General features: G+C 49.3%; 1 protein-coding gene across 1 annotated transcript; it reads right to left on the reverse strand.

The window, feature by feature from the left end:
* Nucleotides 1–1,384: 1,384 nt before the first annotated feature.
* On the reverse strand, nucleotides 1,385–7,678 carry HMGB3 (high mobility group box 3). The gene is made up of 5 exons (XM_066334050.1): nucleotides 7,582–7,678; nucleotides 4,666–4,822; nucleotides 4,019–4,158; nucleotides 3,346–3,520; nucleotides 1,385–2,888 (listed from the first exon to the last, which is right to left on the reverse strand). The coding sequence occupies exons 2-5, from the start codon at nucleotides 4,813–4,815 to the stop codon at nucleotides 2,745–2,747; spliced, it is 609 nt and encodes a 202-aa protein (XP_066190147.1). The 5' UTR covers nucleotides 4,816–4,822; nucleotides 7,582–7,678; the 3' UTR covers nucleotides 1,385–2,744.
* Between the last annotated feature and the right edge of the window lie 6,575 nt (nucleotides 7,679–14,253).

The raw sequence follows: 14,253 nt of genomic DNA on the forward strand, positions 1-14,253 counted from the left end.
GAACAGCATCCCCAAGGAATGCCAGATTTTAGGGGTGTGCAGAGCAGCAAGAGGCAGTGCACTGTAAGGTCCAAGACCTTGATCAAGCTCTGCAACTTCAATTGATTTCCAATAGAATGAAGACAAAGAGGTGTCAGCTCCAGTCCTCATTTGCTGATACTATCAATAGGGGCTCAGCTCACTAGCAGTTAATTCAAAGCCAAGCTTGATTTGCACAACAGTGATCCACACTAAGTCCCATATGTGGTTAAGGAGAGATTTTGCCAACTAGACAATAGAAACAACATTAGAGCTCTTGAACTGATGCCATCACTTTTTTTTTTTCTGCTCCACCACTTCCCCAAATTTCCATGGGATCTCCAGCTGCCTACCCCCTTGCATCAGAAGACATGCAGAAAGGGTAGCAAATACAGAAGTACCTGTTTCTTTTCCAGATGCAGCTTTATTGAGGCTTTTAAAATGCAACTGCCCATAAAATAGGGGCAAATATCACTTTTTTTTTTTGTGCAATAAAGATACTAAAAATTACCATAATTAAGCAACTATAAAAGTCTGAGTGATTCAATTGTCCCTTTGCCTTAAAAACCCAAGTTGCTACATGTTGCTGTTTCAAGAAAGTTCTTTAGCTTGCTCCATTCCAAAATTTTTACTTTTTAGTCCACCTCTAGATCAGACTTTTGCCAAGCTGTTGTTGGTGAGGAGTTGTCATGGCTGTTGAGAAGACAGAGGAAGGCAGAAGTGCCACCCAATTAGGCAACTGAGTTGTTTTAACCACATTCTGAAGTTACTGCCTGTAAGCCTTGGGACCCCATTTATCCCCAACTTGGCTGAAAAGCAGAGGTGGCAGCCCACACCCCGAGTTTGCACCTGTGAGTTACTGTGTCTTCTGGAACCAGCTGAACACAAAAGCCCACAGCTTTGCCTTGCTATCAGTGCAAGCATCCTCACACCCTCATCTACTCTCCACCAAGCAAGCAGAGATTCCCAGAGCCAGCACAGGGAAGGAATTCAGGGGTAGCCTGGGGGTGCTGTGGGTTTCCCAGCTCATGGTGTTATTGCCATGGTCAGGAAAAACAAGGTTATAGTCACCAGTTAGAGACAAGGTGTTACCTTTCTCTTTCAAGGGCTGCAAAACATCCCCAGCTTGGATTTTGGAAAGCAAGCAAGGCTTTTTGCCACAGCCAGCTGCTGACCAGAGGGGAAAAGAGACCTGTTGCTCCCCCACCCCACCTCACAGCCCCAAATTCCTACTGAAACTTGTGTCATCAGAGAAAGGACACAGACCAAGTACCTGTGCCACACTCCTACTTTGGCAGAGTTAGACTGAGGCGCCTGGCTCCTGCCATGAAACAAGAGGCTAGAAAAAACCACAAGTCTGAAACAGTTTAACACAGGACAAAAAAGGCACATTTTAATATGTACAGCAATGCATTTGGGCTATAAATTTACCCAACACAACTGAAAAAAAAAATCCAAACTATGCTTTTATACTTATTCCATGGTGTCAGCCTCATTCCTAGCCACCTACCTTTCTCTGCATCTCTGAATGCTGCTATATACACACACAAACAAACAATTACGTCATGAATGTTCATTTAGGCTCCCAAGTTCAAGTAATAAAGTTCAAACTTGCATAGCATCTTATGCCACTCAGCCATAAACAGTTACGATTGCATATTAGCTGGAGCAGCCATCTCTTTCAATTCAGCCAGTTTTGGCTGGCCACCATTTTTTTTAATTTTTTTTTTTTTTTTTAATCCTTGAGTCAGAATGTTTCCTAAGTCACCAGCCCTGAGGGATGCCACAGACTTCAAAATGAACCTCTTGCTGTTGTTAAAGATCCTTTTAAACCAGAAAATTTAGAGTGTTGTCAAGAACAGTTTTAAAAATGTAATACTGTTTATTTTGCTTCAAAAACATTTCAGCATTCTAAACATACAAAAAAAACAGAACGTTGCAAATTTGTTTAAGTACAGAGTGTTTTTGAACTTCAGTTGCTGCACTGGCTCTTCACTTAGTTGACGATGAAGAGATGTCTACAGTTTTCAGTTTAAAAACTACCGCACTTAACTAAAAAAACCCATACACTTCTCATGCCAGCTGAACCCCCTTCCACAACTAAGAATGGCAGCAGAATGCTATTTCACTATATACAGAAAGACAACTTTAAGCTAAATGGACGCCCACTGTAGTGTAAATAGATCTACCCTCACAGTGCATGCTTTGGGCCATGGCACCCCGGGGAACGTACAGCCTTTCCAAGTAATCACTGCTCCTCTAAGGCATCATCACTCTAAGCATGTACCACAAGAAATCTGTCTAGTTTTTACAAACTATAGATATGTACAGTTTATAACCCAGGATTTTCTAGCCAATAACCATATAGTAACACCACCTTACAAATTAAAAAAATGCTTGAAACATTTTTAAATGCTTTGTTACACCAACAGCAAAGTGCACAGAGTTAGGAGAACACTAGAGCGCCTTTTCATTTTAAAAATGTTTGGAAATATGTACAACTTTGATACAGTTTCAGGGTGCTCACTACACCCATGGCCACTTCATGTAAACCAGTTACAATTTCTAGAGCACTTTTAGAAACTACAACGCGATCGGAATCCAATTTTTTTTTCTTTTAATTAAGCCTAATAAGGGCAAGAGACACCATCTCAAATAAGAGGTGCTTCATTTAAGGTGTTTCCCCTACTCTATGGTATTCACATGGAGACAAGTATTGTACAGTTTTATTCATCATCATCATCTTCATCCTCCTCTTCTTCATCCTCCTCCTCCTCTTCGTCTTCTTCCTCTACCTTTTTCCGAGCAGCTTTGGTTGCTGCTCCCTTTGCGCCATCAAACTTTCCTTTAGACTTGTAGTCTGCAACATCCTGCAAAGTCAAGGGGATGTCTTAATTTGCTCTAAGCAGCAAACACACACAGCATTTGTACAGCAGCAGCGGGCTTTAAGGTGAAAGGGACTGGCCTTCCCTGGCTGCACACCCTAAGGGGACACAGCAGACACCTAAGCACGCTCATGAATCACAGAGGTCTTGAACCCTGCTGTATTCATGGCTGTTTCTCTGAGGAGGAGAAGAGAACCCAGCCTCTCCAAGTTTCCTGAGAAGGGCACAAAGCTCCTGTAAGGGCACAGCAAACCCTCTGTGAAGCAGCAGGAGCAGCCCCTGCTGCACAGCACTGGGGAAAGCTCTCCCTCCTCGCTGAAATCTGCCTGTGATCTCTGTCCTGCTCTGCCCCAGCCTGTGTCACTGAGCTGGGCAGGTGTTACAAAAGCACATCAACAAAAGAGCTGGTACCAGAGGAGGCACAAGTGACAACTCTCCTTACCTTCTCGTACTTCTCCTTCAGCTTAGCTGCCTTGTTGTTGTAAGGCTGCTTTTCCCCATCACTGAGGTTGTTCCACATTTCGCCCAGTTTCTTCGCTACATCCCCAATGGAGATGCCAGGGTTTGTGGACTTGATCTTGGGGCGAAACTCTGAACAGAAGAGGAAGAAGCCAGACCTTGGGAAGAAACACCAGAGGACAGTCAGCATTTGAAACAGCACACCCATGGAGCACCCCTTCCTCCATCCCTCCCCCACAACACTCACACATGCACCACCACATGGCAACTTTTTTTTTTAAACTTACAAAATCAAACACAAGCTTAAACGTGTCCTGATTTTACTGAGGCCCAGACCCACAGCCTTCACTCCAAGCTCTTTTTAAATTAAGTGTTCTGTATCCCGTCACCCAACTTCATCTTAGATACACAAGTCTCACTGTGACTCACCACTTCAACCACTAAGAGTTTAAAAGTACCAAGTATTGACAATTTGTGTCAGTGCCCTCCACACTCCAGACCACAAGCTGCCCAGGAGGTTTACAAGGCAATATCACTACCAATCCTGCTGTAACAAAACTGTGTCCCCATCTACCTCCTCCCTGGAAACTCATGTTACATGCAGGGTGTAAGGTGAACCAAAACACTTTTGCATTTAATGCCTCAAAGGTACTTACGGTGGTCGTTTTGGGGCATTGGGGTCCTTCTTCTTCTTGCCACCCTTAGCTGGTCCATAGTCCTTCATTTCTCTATCATATCGTACCTTATCAGCCTTTGCCATTTCATCAAACTTAGCCTTTTCCTTGCTCGACATGGTCTAAAAAACACCAAAACATGAGACATCAGACTTGTGATTACTCAACTGTTCAATAGCTGGCAAACTTTGTGTAAACAAGCTGACACATATCAACTCGATACGGGAGTTTCAGGATTTGTTTGTTTTCTGACTGGACCACCTTGAGGACGAAGGTCCTGTGCGGGAAACCACAGTCACCACGGACACACTCAGCAACAGGGAAGCAACAGAAATGAGATAAGCACAGCCAGAGCCCTCCTTTGGACACACACCTGAGAGGAAGTAGCTGCTAAAGGGCATTGCTTGAAAGGCCAGACTCTAGCAGAAGTATCTAAATGGGCAGATACACAAGGCTAAAATGGTCAGTATTGCCACAGCTTCAGCAGCACCTAACCAACGGCCAGGACAGCTTGCCAAAAACAGCACACAGACCAAAACAGCACCGGCTCCCTTCGTGTTCAGACACACAGACCATCCTAGCAGATACTACAAGAAGTTATCCCTTCAGGAAGTCACAAATTAAGGTACCTTCCACCTCTCTGAGCACTTCTTGGAAAACTCTGCAAAGTTGACTGGAACCTCTGGGTTCTTTTTCTTATGTTCCTCACGGCACGTCTGCACAAAGAAGGCATAGGCAGACATCTTGCCCTTGGGCTTCTTCGGGTCACCTTTAGCCATCTTGACTCTGGAGGGACAGAGGAAAAAATATAAATGAATGATACACAGATGAATGCATACACCTATGTACATATACATACACAGTGTGCATATATTTATACACACACACCCCCTGACCATCTTCTGACCATATGTCCCATCAGTAACACACCTCTTTCTATCCCCTGACACCTCTTACCATCCCCAATACAGAGACTTCAATTATTCTCCCTTGATACTTGGGTTGCAGACAAGCCAAAAGAAACCAGTCACTGGATTTAAGTGTTACATTAATATGTATTTACATCATGTCCAAAGACTGGAGACAGCCTATTAAATATACATACTTCTGCCTATTAAGCATTATATATGAACTAATATAAAGTATCTGTTTTAGTTGGCTACCACACTGGGGCTGGAGTGGCATGCACAGCGCCAGACAGTAACTTATCCCTTCAGGAGTTGGAGAATACATGTTAGCAGCTGCTGCCCAGCTAAGAAGGCAGGATAAATTAGTTGCCTCGAAAAAGTGAAATGACCTTTTATATATAAAAAGGGCAAAAATAAAGGCTGACTTTAACCACAATAGGACCCGTGGAGCCCTGCGAGGTGAGTTGTGCTTGCTCTTGCTCCACCAAGTGACACATGTTTGAGGCATAGTGGTCAGTGCAAAGATGCAATCGGCAAGTTACCGAAACGATCGTGCTAACTTTCGGGCTGTTTCTTTTCCTGCTTCCGTATTAAATTTTCCCCGCTTAATAAAAAAAAAAAAAAAATCATAAAGCCCGCAACATTATTTTCTATTTACAGCTTCTAAGCCACTTAAAAATTTAATTTTTATTAACGCGACGTTAATATTTAATCGCAGCCCATTAACCCGCCAGGTGCAGCACAAGCGGCCGTGAGCCGCCCTGCCCGGTCCGGCCGCTGCCGGGACAGCGCTGCCTCCGCGGGGGCGGAAAACCCGCGGTCCCGGGGCCGGGGCGCGGAGCCGGCCCCGCTCCGAAGTTGGGGGCGAGCGGCCCGCGGCGGCCGGTGCTGCCCTGCCCGGCCCAGCCCAGCCCGGCCCGGCCCGGCTCCGCGCCCCTCCGCATCTGCGCCCCCCCAAGGTCACAGCGCCGGCCGCGCTCCGCGGCGCGGGCACCTGCGGCGGGGCCGGGGCCGGCGGGGGCAGCGGCGGCTCCGCCAGACGCCAATAATTCATCTTCCATTTTGTGAAACGCCTCCTGATGAAAGAAAGTGCCCCTGAAATGCGGCGGGGCGCCGGGCGGGGGGCGCCGGGGGGCCGGGCGGCGGCCGGGGGCGCGGGGCTCGGGGCCGGCCCCGGGCGGCCGGGGCGAGCGGCAGCGGGAGCGGCGGCCGCGCTCCGCGCCCAGGGCCGGCCCCGCTCGCTAAGATGGCTTCTCCCGGCGCCGCCGCCGCCGCCGCGCCGCCGAACAAAGCCGCGCTCCCCCTCCGCCGCGCTCGGCCCCCCGCGCCCGCCGCCCCCGGCCGCCGGCCCCGCCAAAACGCCGCCCCCGCCGCCAAAGGGGCTCCCCGCTGGCCCCCCGGCGGGCGGCGGGGGCGGCGGGGCCGGGGCGCGGGCGGGAGGCCCCCCCCCGGCCCCAGCCTAGCGCAGCGCTCTCTAACAAAGGCTCCCGTGCAGCCATTACCGCCGCCGCTACGCTCCTCCGCGCTGCCAGAAAAAGAGTGCGGGGAGCCCCGGGGCGGCCCCCCGGCGCCCGTCCGAGGACACGGGAAGGTGGGGGGAGAGGAGCCGGGGCGAAAGCGAAAGGTTTCAGCCCCCGGCGGGGCGCCGGGAAGGAGATTTTCCTCGCCGCGACCCCCCTCCCCATCCCTGTGCCGCTCGCACGTCTTTCTTCCCTTCGCCGGGGCTCTCCAGCGCCAGCCATATTAATGCCCACAGCACGGGCGGCGCGGCGCGGGGAAAAGGCGATGCGGGGCTCCGCCGCGGGCGCAGCCCCACCGGAGACACCTTCTCGGGCAGGGGAAGAGCGGCGGAGGCAGAAGCGAAGGGATCGGTGGAGTTTAGAGGCGGCGGCGGCGAGAAAAAAACTGCTTGGCCGGGACCGCCGGGCGCAGCGCGCAGGGTTTATCCCTGTCAGATGCTAAAGCGACAGCCATATTAATGCAGAATAAACAGCGGGCACGGCACTGCGCACGGCCGACAACTTTCCCACCGCCACCAGCCCCACCGAGCCCACCCTGAGAAGGGGGCACATAAAAGCCGAGGGCGCCGCGCGTTTTGCCGTGCGACATTAGGAGGCGGCAGAGAAAAATCCCTGCCCATGCGGGGGAGAAGAGGAGTTAGTCCCGGTGTAGTTGCTGCACCAGCCATATTACTCTCGGCGGCACGGGAGCCCAGCGCGGAGCTCCGGGGCTGCACCGGGGGCAGGTGGCCCCTCGGCGGCGGGGGGAGCTCCCGGCGGGGCAGGGCAGGAGGACGGGGCACAAACGCTGCGCCTCGCCCGCTGCCCACCGCCCCGCCAGCTGCGCACAGCATCTGCCCCGGCACCGCCGATCCCCGCGAGAGAGAGGGGGGAGAAACAAAGTTTTGGGTGAATTCCCCGATTTTTTTTTTTCCTAATTAAAAAAAAAAAAATCAAAATCAAAAACTCGGAGGAAGGAAGAAACGGAACACAACGTTTTAAAAAAAAAAAAAAAAAAAAAAAGGAAAAAAAAATTAAAAAGCATGCTGGGCCAGGCGGGGCACAGGGACGAAGGCGCGGGGGCAGGGCGGGGAGGGGGCAGCCGCCCCCCGAAAAGTTGCGGCGGGGCTGCACGTACCTGTATTGTTCGCGGTAGTGTGGACAGGAGCGGAGCGCAGGGCACGACGCGGGGCTCGGCGCGGCTCAGCCTCGCGTTGGCTGCCTACGAGAGCGGCCTGATTGGCTGCGGGGCTCTGCCGTTTAAAACAACCTCCTCGCCCGCTGATTGGCGCCGCGCCTCATGAATATTAAGCAGGGCCGCGCGGCGGTTGGCCGGCGCGGGTGAGGTCATTCATTCAAAAAGAGCGCCCGCCGGGGGGGACGCGGCGCCGCGCGGCCCGTGCGCGCCCCCGCCACGTGCGGCAGCGCGGGACCCCCGCCGCCCCTCGGGGACAGCCCGGCACCGAGCCCGCCGCCGATCCGGGCAGCCCCGCCGCGTTCCGGGAACCCCCGGCACGCAGTAGCCCCTTATTATTATTGCCGCTTTCTGCCCCAAAGCCCGTAAGGGGCGGTTCCAGTTGTAGCGCGTTTGTTTGCGGAGCCGGCTACTACCGCGCGTAGTGGAACCGAGCCCAAAATAAACTCTGCTGACAGTCCCGCCACACGACGGGGTGGAGAAGGAGCTGCGGAGCGAGAAACGGCGGGTTTGTGTGGGAAGGGACGGAGTTTTACCGCTCGTTCGTCAAATAAAGAATCCACTCGAGTTACTTACTAGTTTTTACACACTTCTACAATTTGTTTGGTACTAACTTTCCGGGATTTGCTTGCTACTAAAGAGGCTGGTTGCATGCAAGGAAATCTGTGAAGTGTGCCCTGCTGACTGAAACCAGCCCCAGTGTGGCTCTAGGGCTCCTTTGGCTCTCTGGGAAGAGCTGTTTCCTACAGGGCAGCTGCCAAATGGTTAAACTGGTATTCGTGGCTGACCACAATTGTTGGTTGGCTGGGAAGAAAGAGCTGTTATTTTTAAGGCTGGAGCGGTAGGACTCCGAAACCACGCCGTACTGTTACGGGCTGTTGGTAACTGCCGCCCCGTTACGATAGCCAGAAGAAACAGTTGCCTTCTTTAAGGAGCAGATAGGGAAAAGAAGCCTCCACCCTGGGCTGAGGCGCTGTCAGGCAGCAGGGTTTTCCAGATACTGCCCTGTGGAAAGGCTTGTGGCTGTAACAACATATGGTCACAGGTTGCCTTTGCCGAAAGAGATCAAAACCAACGCGACTGACGAGACGCAGAAGAGTGCCAACCTCCTGCTGACAGATCCGCTGGGAAGCACGCAGAATTTCACCCGGGATTTTAGCCAAGGTCCTGCCTGGATTTCCCCCTTAGGGTACATCTCAGGCAGTCTAGCGAACAGCCAATAATCCAGTTGTTGGCCCGTGTACATCACATGCTTATAGAGACCTTAAAGCCATGTCTTTGGGCTTTTCAAAGCAGATATGATAAAAACAGGCTTACTAGCCTCTTGCCCTATTTCTACCTTCTCAAACCGAAAGTATAAAACAAGGGGTTCGTTTATAAACATTAATGAGGTTACCTGAGGGACTGTATTCTGTAGCATCATCATAAAATAAGACAAGCACTACTACTGCAGGATAATCTCTTTGTAGCTGACAAACATCCCTTTCACCTATTTTTAGGGATACTTTCAAGTGTTCCAAACTAGTTGAATAATTAAGGCTTTTTTTTTTTTTTTTTCAGCTCTTGAGTTGCACTTTTTTTTTTTTTTTATTCTGGAGCACTTTCTTCCTCTAAAGCACAATGTCACCCTCCAGAGCACACCAAGCAGAGAGAGCATTACTAAGAGGATGGACAGGCTGTTCAGGAGCTGGCTTAGGGTTAGGAGAGGCACCTGGCATTGAACATGCTGTGCCATAGTCATCTCCAGAGCATCCCCTGAGTTCTCCTCAGCCAAAGGAAACATTCCCTAAGACTCTTGTTCTAGGAAGGCCAGGAAAGTTTTGACAGCTGGCCAAGGGGCAAAGGAGATATTTTGGTAGCTGAGAGACAGCTGGGTTTTATCCTAGCACTTGCAGCATGCTTTTGAAAGCAGAGCAGGGCTGAGCAGCAAATGGGTGAACATAACCCCCAGAGGGAAAGCTTCACCCCTAGAACTAGCAGTGCTGCAATTCTCCTGGAGTGCCCTCAGCCCCACACATTGCACCTGGTGTCTGGGCCTTTTCCTGCTGTGCACCAACAAAACAACCCAGAAAGTTGGCTGAGCAAATCCAACCCTTTACTGCAACCTCTTGCAGCCCATGCAGTCCCCCTTCCTCATGCAGCTCACCTGTCCTCTCCTGGCCGCTCTTGGACACAAGGCAACTCACTAACCCAGCAAGAAGTATACAAAGCCCAAAATTCTACCTCCTTTTGTGCTGGGTTAGTTTTCTGCTGGATTAATGGACTGAAGGAGTCTACCAAAGAGCCAGGTGACTCCCAGAGCCAAGGCAAAGACAGGAGTCTTTGAAGGATACAGCCAGCGGGGGAGACACTCCCAAGTGTGGGTTTGGTAAATTTTAGGGAGTTTGGGGGCTGTTATTATTATTTTTTTTTAATATTACATATTACCATGTATTTAACTATAGTCTCCTATTTTGGAGGGGCAGCTCAAATACACAGTACTTTGTCAAAGCAGTTCCCTACTGAGGGGCTTCTTGGACTCAGATTTGGCAGCATTTCTGGGAAAGCTATGCAAAGCTCCTCTGGTCTGTAGCACACACACTTGGATATGTGCTATTTCACCCCATCAGCCTTCATTTTTCAATGGTGATACCTGAATTTCCACTTTTTGTTATCTACCAGCTGATGCAGGTATCAGAAAGCCAAGAAAGTTTGCAGGGGCAAACAGCTGCAATGGGGTATTGAATACCAACACACCATCAGTCCATTTGCTCTCTGCCCACCTTTGGAATATGCTGAGCCCACGTCTGTGATGTTAAATCAGAAGCACCTATGCTGTTGTGCTCCTGACCATGGCACTGGGGAGCTTATTCAAGGCAAGGAGTACAGGAGCTCTCAAGAAATCTCAGAGGAAAGCTCTTTGCAGTCCTCCTGAGATAAAAAATAATTTCCTGAGGCCTCCTAGGCCACAGAATGCCATGGGTCACAGAAAAACAGAAGTGTCCCAAGAAGAAACAAGCTTGCTGTTCACAGGGTGAGGAAGTTCAGGAAAACATTTGTGAAAAATATTCAGCTCTCTCAGGTATGCAGCTTGGTTGCCATGAGATGTTGACTTCAAGCAACCTGGACATCCAACATCAGCACTCTAAAACACACCAAACCCTGGCAGAAACGTCACATCAGGGACATCTCCTCTGCCACCAGGGTTTAGCTGCAAGGTGCCTCCACTAGCCCCACTCACAGCACTTGGATGGTTCACAGACAGCTGAGCTCCCTCTCAGCAGCCCAGTGAAACTGTCCCAGCACATCATCAGAGCTATCAAACCATCCTGCCCTCAGCCAGTCATTCCGTTGTGGTCACTGAGCTGCAGCTCCAGCAGGATAATTACGGCTGCATTTGGCCCTCCCACGCCTATCTTCATTGCATCTCTTCGACACACTGGCAAGATTCTCTAGTGGGGCCTTGAGCTGAATGAAAAGGCTGATATAAATACATCCGTGGGGTTCTGCCAGCAATTAGGAGTAAGGATGGTGGGGAAATCCCTCCTAGGAACCTAACAAAGCCAGGAAACCTTTTTAAGCAGAACCAGCCTATCAGAGTGACAGAGTTGACATTTAAGGTTAGATGGACAATAGCGACATGAAAAGTGTTAAATGACCTGTTCATCTCACCAGCATATTCATTAGGCTAGTTAGGGGGCTGTTTCAAAAGCCTTCAGTGTGGACCTGGCTTCTCCCACCACTGACCTTCTGTGCTAACATGCAATGGAGATGAAGAGGCTCAATTAACCCTTCTCTAACTGGTGTAGTCAAAAGCTGATTGCAGAGGTTTCATTTACAAGTCCAAGGTGGGGTTTTTTAACTTTATTTTTAAACTAAGAGTTTAACTTTAGTAAAATGAGAAAGAATCCCTCTATATAAAACCCTCCTCGTCTTACAACACTTGGGATTTCCACACATGGATTTTCTGATGCCCACAGCCTGAGGCTGAATTCCAAGTCCTGTAACTATAATAAAATGTTTGTAATTGCTCGCTGGGATCTCAGCCAGTTAGAATATTTCCTCTTTAACCTATGAAACAAAAAGAATTATTTTAAATGCATGCTGAAAGTAGAAAATAAAATTAGCAATGGTGTTTAAGGAGCTTGGCAGCATGCAAGTTCAGAGAGACAGAGGTTAATCTGTTCCCAATTCAACTATGAGAAACCTTATGTTCCAACAATTAAAATATTAGTCTAAATGACCAGGTGACCCCCCAAATTCCCTAATGGGGTGGCACAGCCTGTTATCCCCTGTAGTCATATCCCATTAAGCTGATACCTCTGCAGGAGTAGGATACACTCTCAGTTGCACACACAAAATTAATTATTGTCAAATGCACTTCATGGGGACTGAGGTGAGAAATACAAGTTAAAATAATTGACAGTCATGCTAGGCAGCAGTTCAAAACCTCCTTGCAGTGTAACCACAGGCAAGATAAACAGAAACTCACAGTTACCTTCACAGGTGGGCTCCCCCCCTGTGTCTTGTCATATTGTCCACATTCCTCTTGGGGCTTTCCCCTTCCTTTTCTTTCTCCTCTCCCTGTTTTTGCTTCTCTTCACACCTTGGCCCTGGCTCTGTCCCAGCACATGCTGCCAGGATGCCCAGGGAGTGGAAGGCAGGCAATTTGCCCCTGCACACCTGCTCCACGAGATTTGCCACCGCAGTGCAGCACCTCCTACGCTTCCAGACTCCTGGAAATTGTGTGCCCCCTGCATGCTGCCTCCTCACATGCCTGGCTCGTCTCTCTTCCCTCATCTAACACATCCCTCCTGCCACAACACACTTTCTTCAGGCGTCTCCTTCCATGCTCAGCTACCACAGGGCCATCTGCTTTCATGGGTTTTCCTTTTAAAGATGCGCTATCCCAAACCTTGCAAACTCTAAGCGACCTGGCGTGAGAGCAATGAGCAGCACTCAGCTGCAAGAGGGGCCTTTCTGCTTCACATGCACAGAACTACACCAAAAAAAAAGAGAGTCATTTAATAAATTCAAAACAACAACAACAACCCCACCTCCAAAAAAAAAAAAAAAAAAAAAAAAAAAAAAAAAAAAAAAAAAAACAGCCCCCAAAACCACAACAACCCCCAAAAAAATCCAACCACAAAAAAGCCCCCCCATGTTTATCTACCTACCCCACCAGGACTAAATGTAGAATGACAGGACAACTGGAAACAATCTCTGCAAGTTTCCCACAGCCTGCAGACGAGGTGGAATCTAGATGCAATTTTAAAGGAGAAGATTGTAAGTGTTTCCCTTGCACTTTAATTGGCAAGTAATCAAGACCACATTCAATGCAACACAAGTTCTTGCAATCACGCTGTGACAGCAGACCAAGAAACTCTATTAAGGATCCAATGCAATTACAATCCAACAGCAGTCCAGCAAAGGGCTGGGTATAAAGGGAGGCATGACCCCACATTAGAAAGAAGTCGGTGATGATACAGCTGAGGTGTAGTTCAGACACCACGGATGTGACACTAAACGAAGCAATCAGAATGTCTGACACTGGGACAAGAAACTGGGTACTTATTTCACAGTCCTGAAACGTTGCTAGAAGGAGAGCTGCTTTCAGATCACTAAATAACTGCTCCCAAAGCCAGGAACACCTGCTCCCACCTCACAGCCAGCACCTGCATTCAGCAGAATCTGAACTCCAGTGTGCATCCTTTCCTCTCTGGCCATCCTGCCACTGCTCACACTTCAAACCAGGACCATGGCAGCACACAGCACACCGAGGAAATGATGCACCAAACCCACCCACTTTCAGATGAATGAAAGAGGAGAATGTTCTCCAGTGAGCATGATCTTGGTGCTACTCTATGTTACAGCACGTGTCTGAATGAAGCTTTGAGTCTGACCATGGTTTGTAACTTATGAAGACGGGCTGCCTGTCTCCAGTGTCACAAGGACTTCACAGTGACAAAATCCTTGGCTAGAGAGAAGGAAAGATGAGTTCTCTCCACAGGAACTGTGAACTCGTGCTTGGTCTCTTCCCCACCCAGTCAGGCTGCTGGACAATCAGCTGTGGGGTTGCTTTGCACAGTCCAGCTTCTCCAGCTGGCATCTGAAGTAGGCTGAAGGTCTGGGTGTGGGAAGACACAGAGAGCACTGGGTGATTCCAGCTGGATGGAGAAACACATTGCCAACACAACAGGGCCTTAGGAAGGGTTAAAAATGCAATTGTCACAAAAGACAGAAACAGCACTGATGCTGCAAAGGTGGAGAGGAAAGCAGCATTTCTTGATCTATGACCTGCACTACACTGCTGGGACTTTAGATCTCCAAAACTGACTGTAAAGCTAGGAAAATATATTGCACATCTGCATGTAGATGCAGGAGAAGTAAAGGAAAAAACGTGAATTGAAGTTGTAAGTGTTTACAGTTTAGGGGAATATTTAATTAGTTGTAAAAAAACCCTTTGGGTTGACACTTCACAGGACGAGTCTTGCCTTCAAAGGGTCAAGTGGACCTTCAGTTAAAAAGGGAAGGCAAGAAACTGGCTCAGGAAAGCTCTCAAAGCCCCTTAAGCTTTCCCCACTCTTCCCCGTGACGTCTCTGTCCCCTATTTTTTATTTTTTTTTTCTTCTCCTT

The sequence above is a fragment of the Sylvia atricapilla genome, chromosome 21 (assembly GCF_009819655.1).
Source record: "Sylvia atricapilla isolate bSylAtr1 chromosome 21, bSylAtr1.pri, whole genome shotgun sequence".
Classification (NCBI taxonomy): domain Eukaryota; kingdom Metazoa; phylum Chordata; class Aves; order Passeriformes; family Sylviidae; genus Sylvia; species Sylvia atricapilla.

What these genes read in the sequence shown, in the direction of transcription:
- HMGB3 (XM_066334050.1), bottom strand. Translation starts at nt 4,815, where the DNA reads ATGGCTAAAGGTGACCCGAAGAAGCCCAAGGGCAAGATGTCTGCCTAT. An exon ending in AATGCCCCAAAACGACCACC is followed by an intron (nt 3,521 to 4,018) that starts GTAAGTACCTTT and finishes TTTCTTCCCAAG; the next exon opens with GTCTGGCTTCTTCCTCTTCT. An exon ending in TGAAGGAGAAGTACGAGAAG is followed by an intron (nt 2,889 to 3,345) that starts GTAAGGAGAGTT and finishes TTGACTTTGCAG; the next exon opens with GATGTTGCAGACTACAAGTC.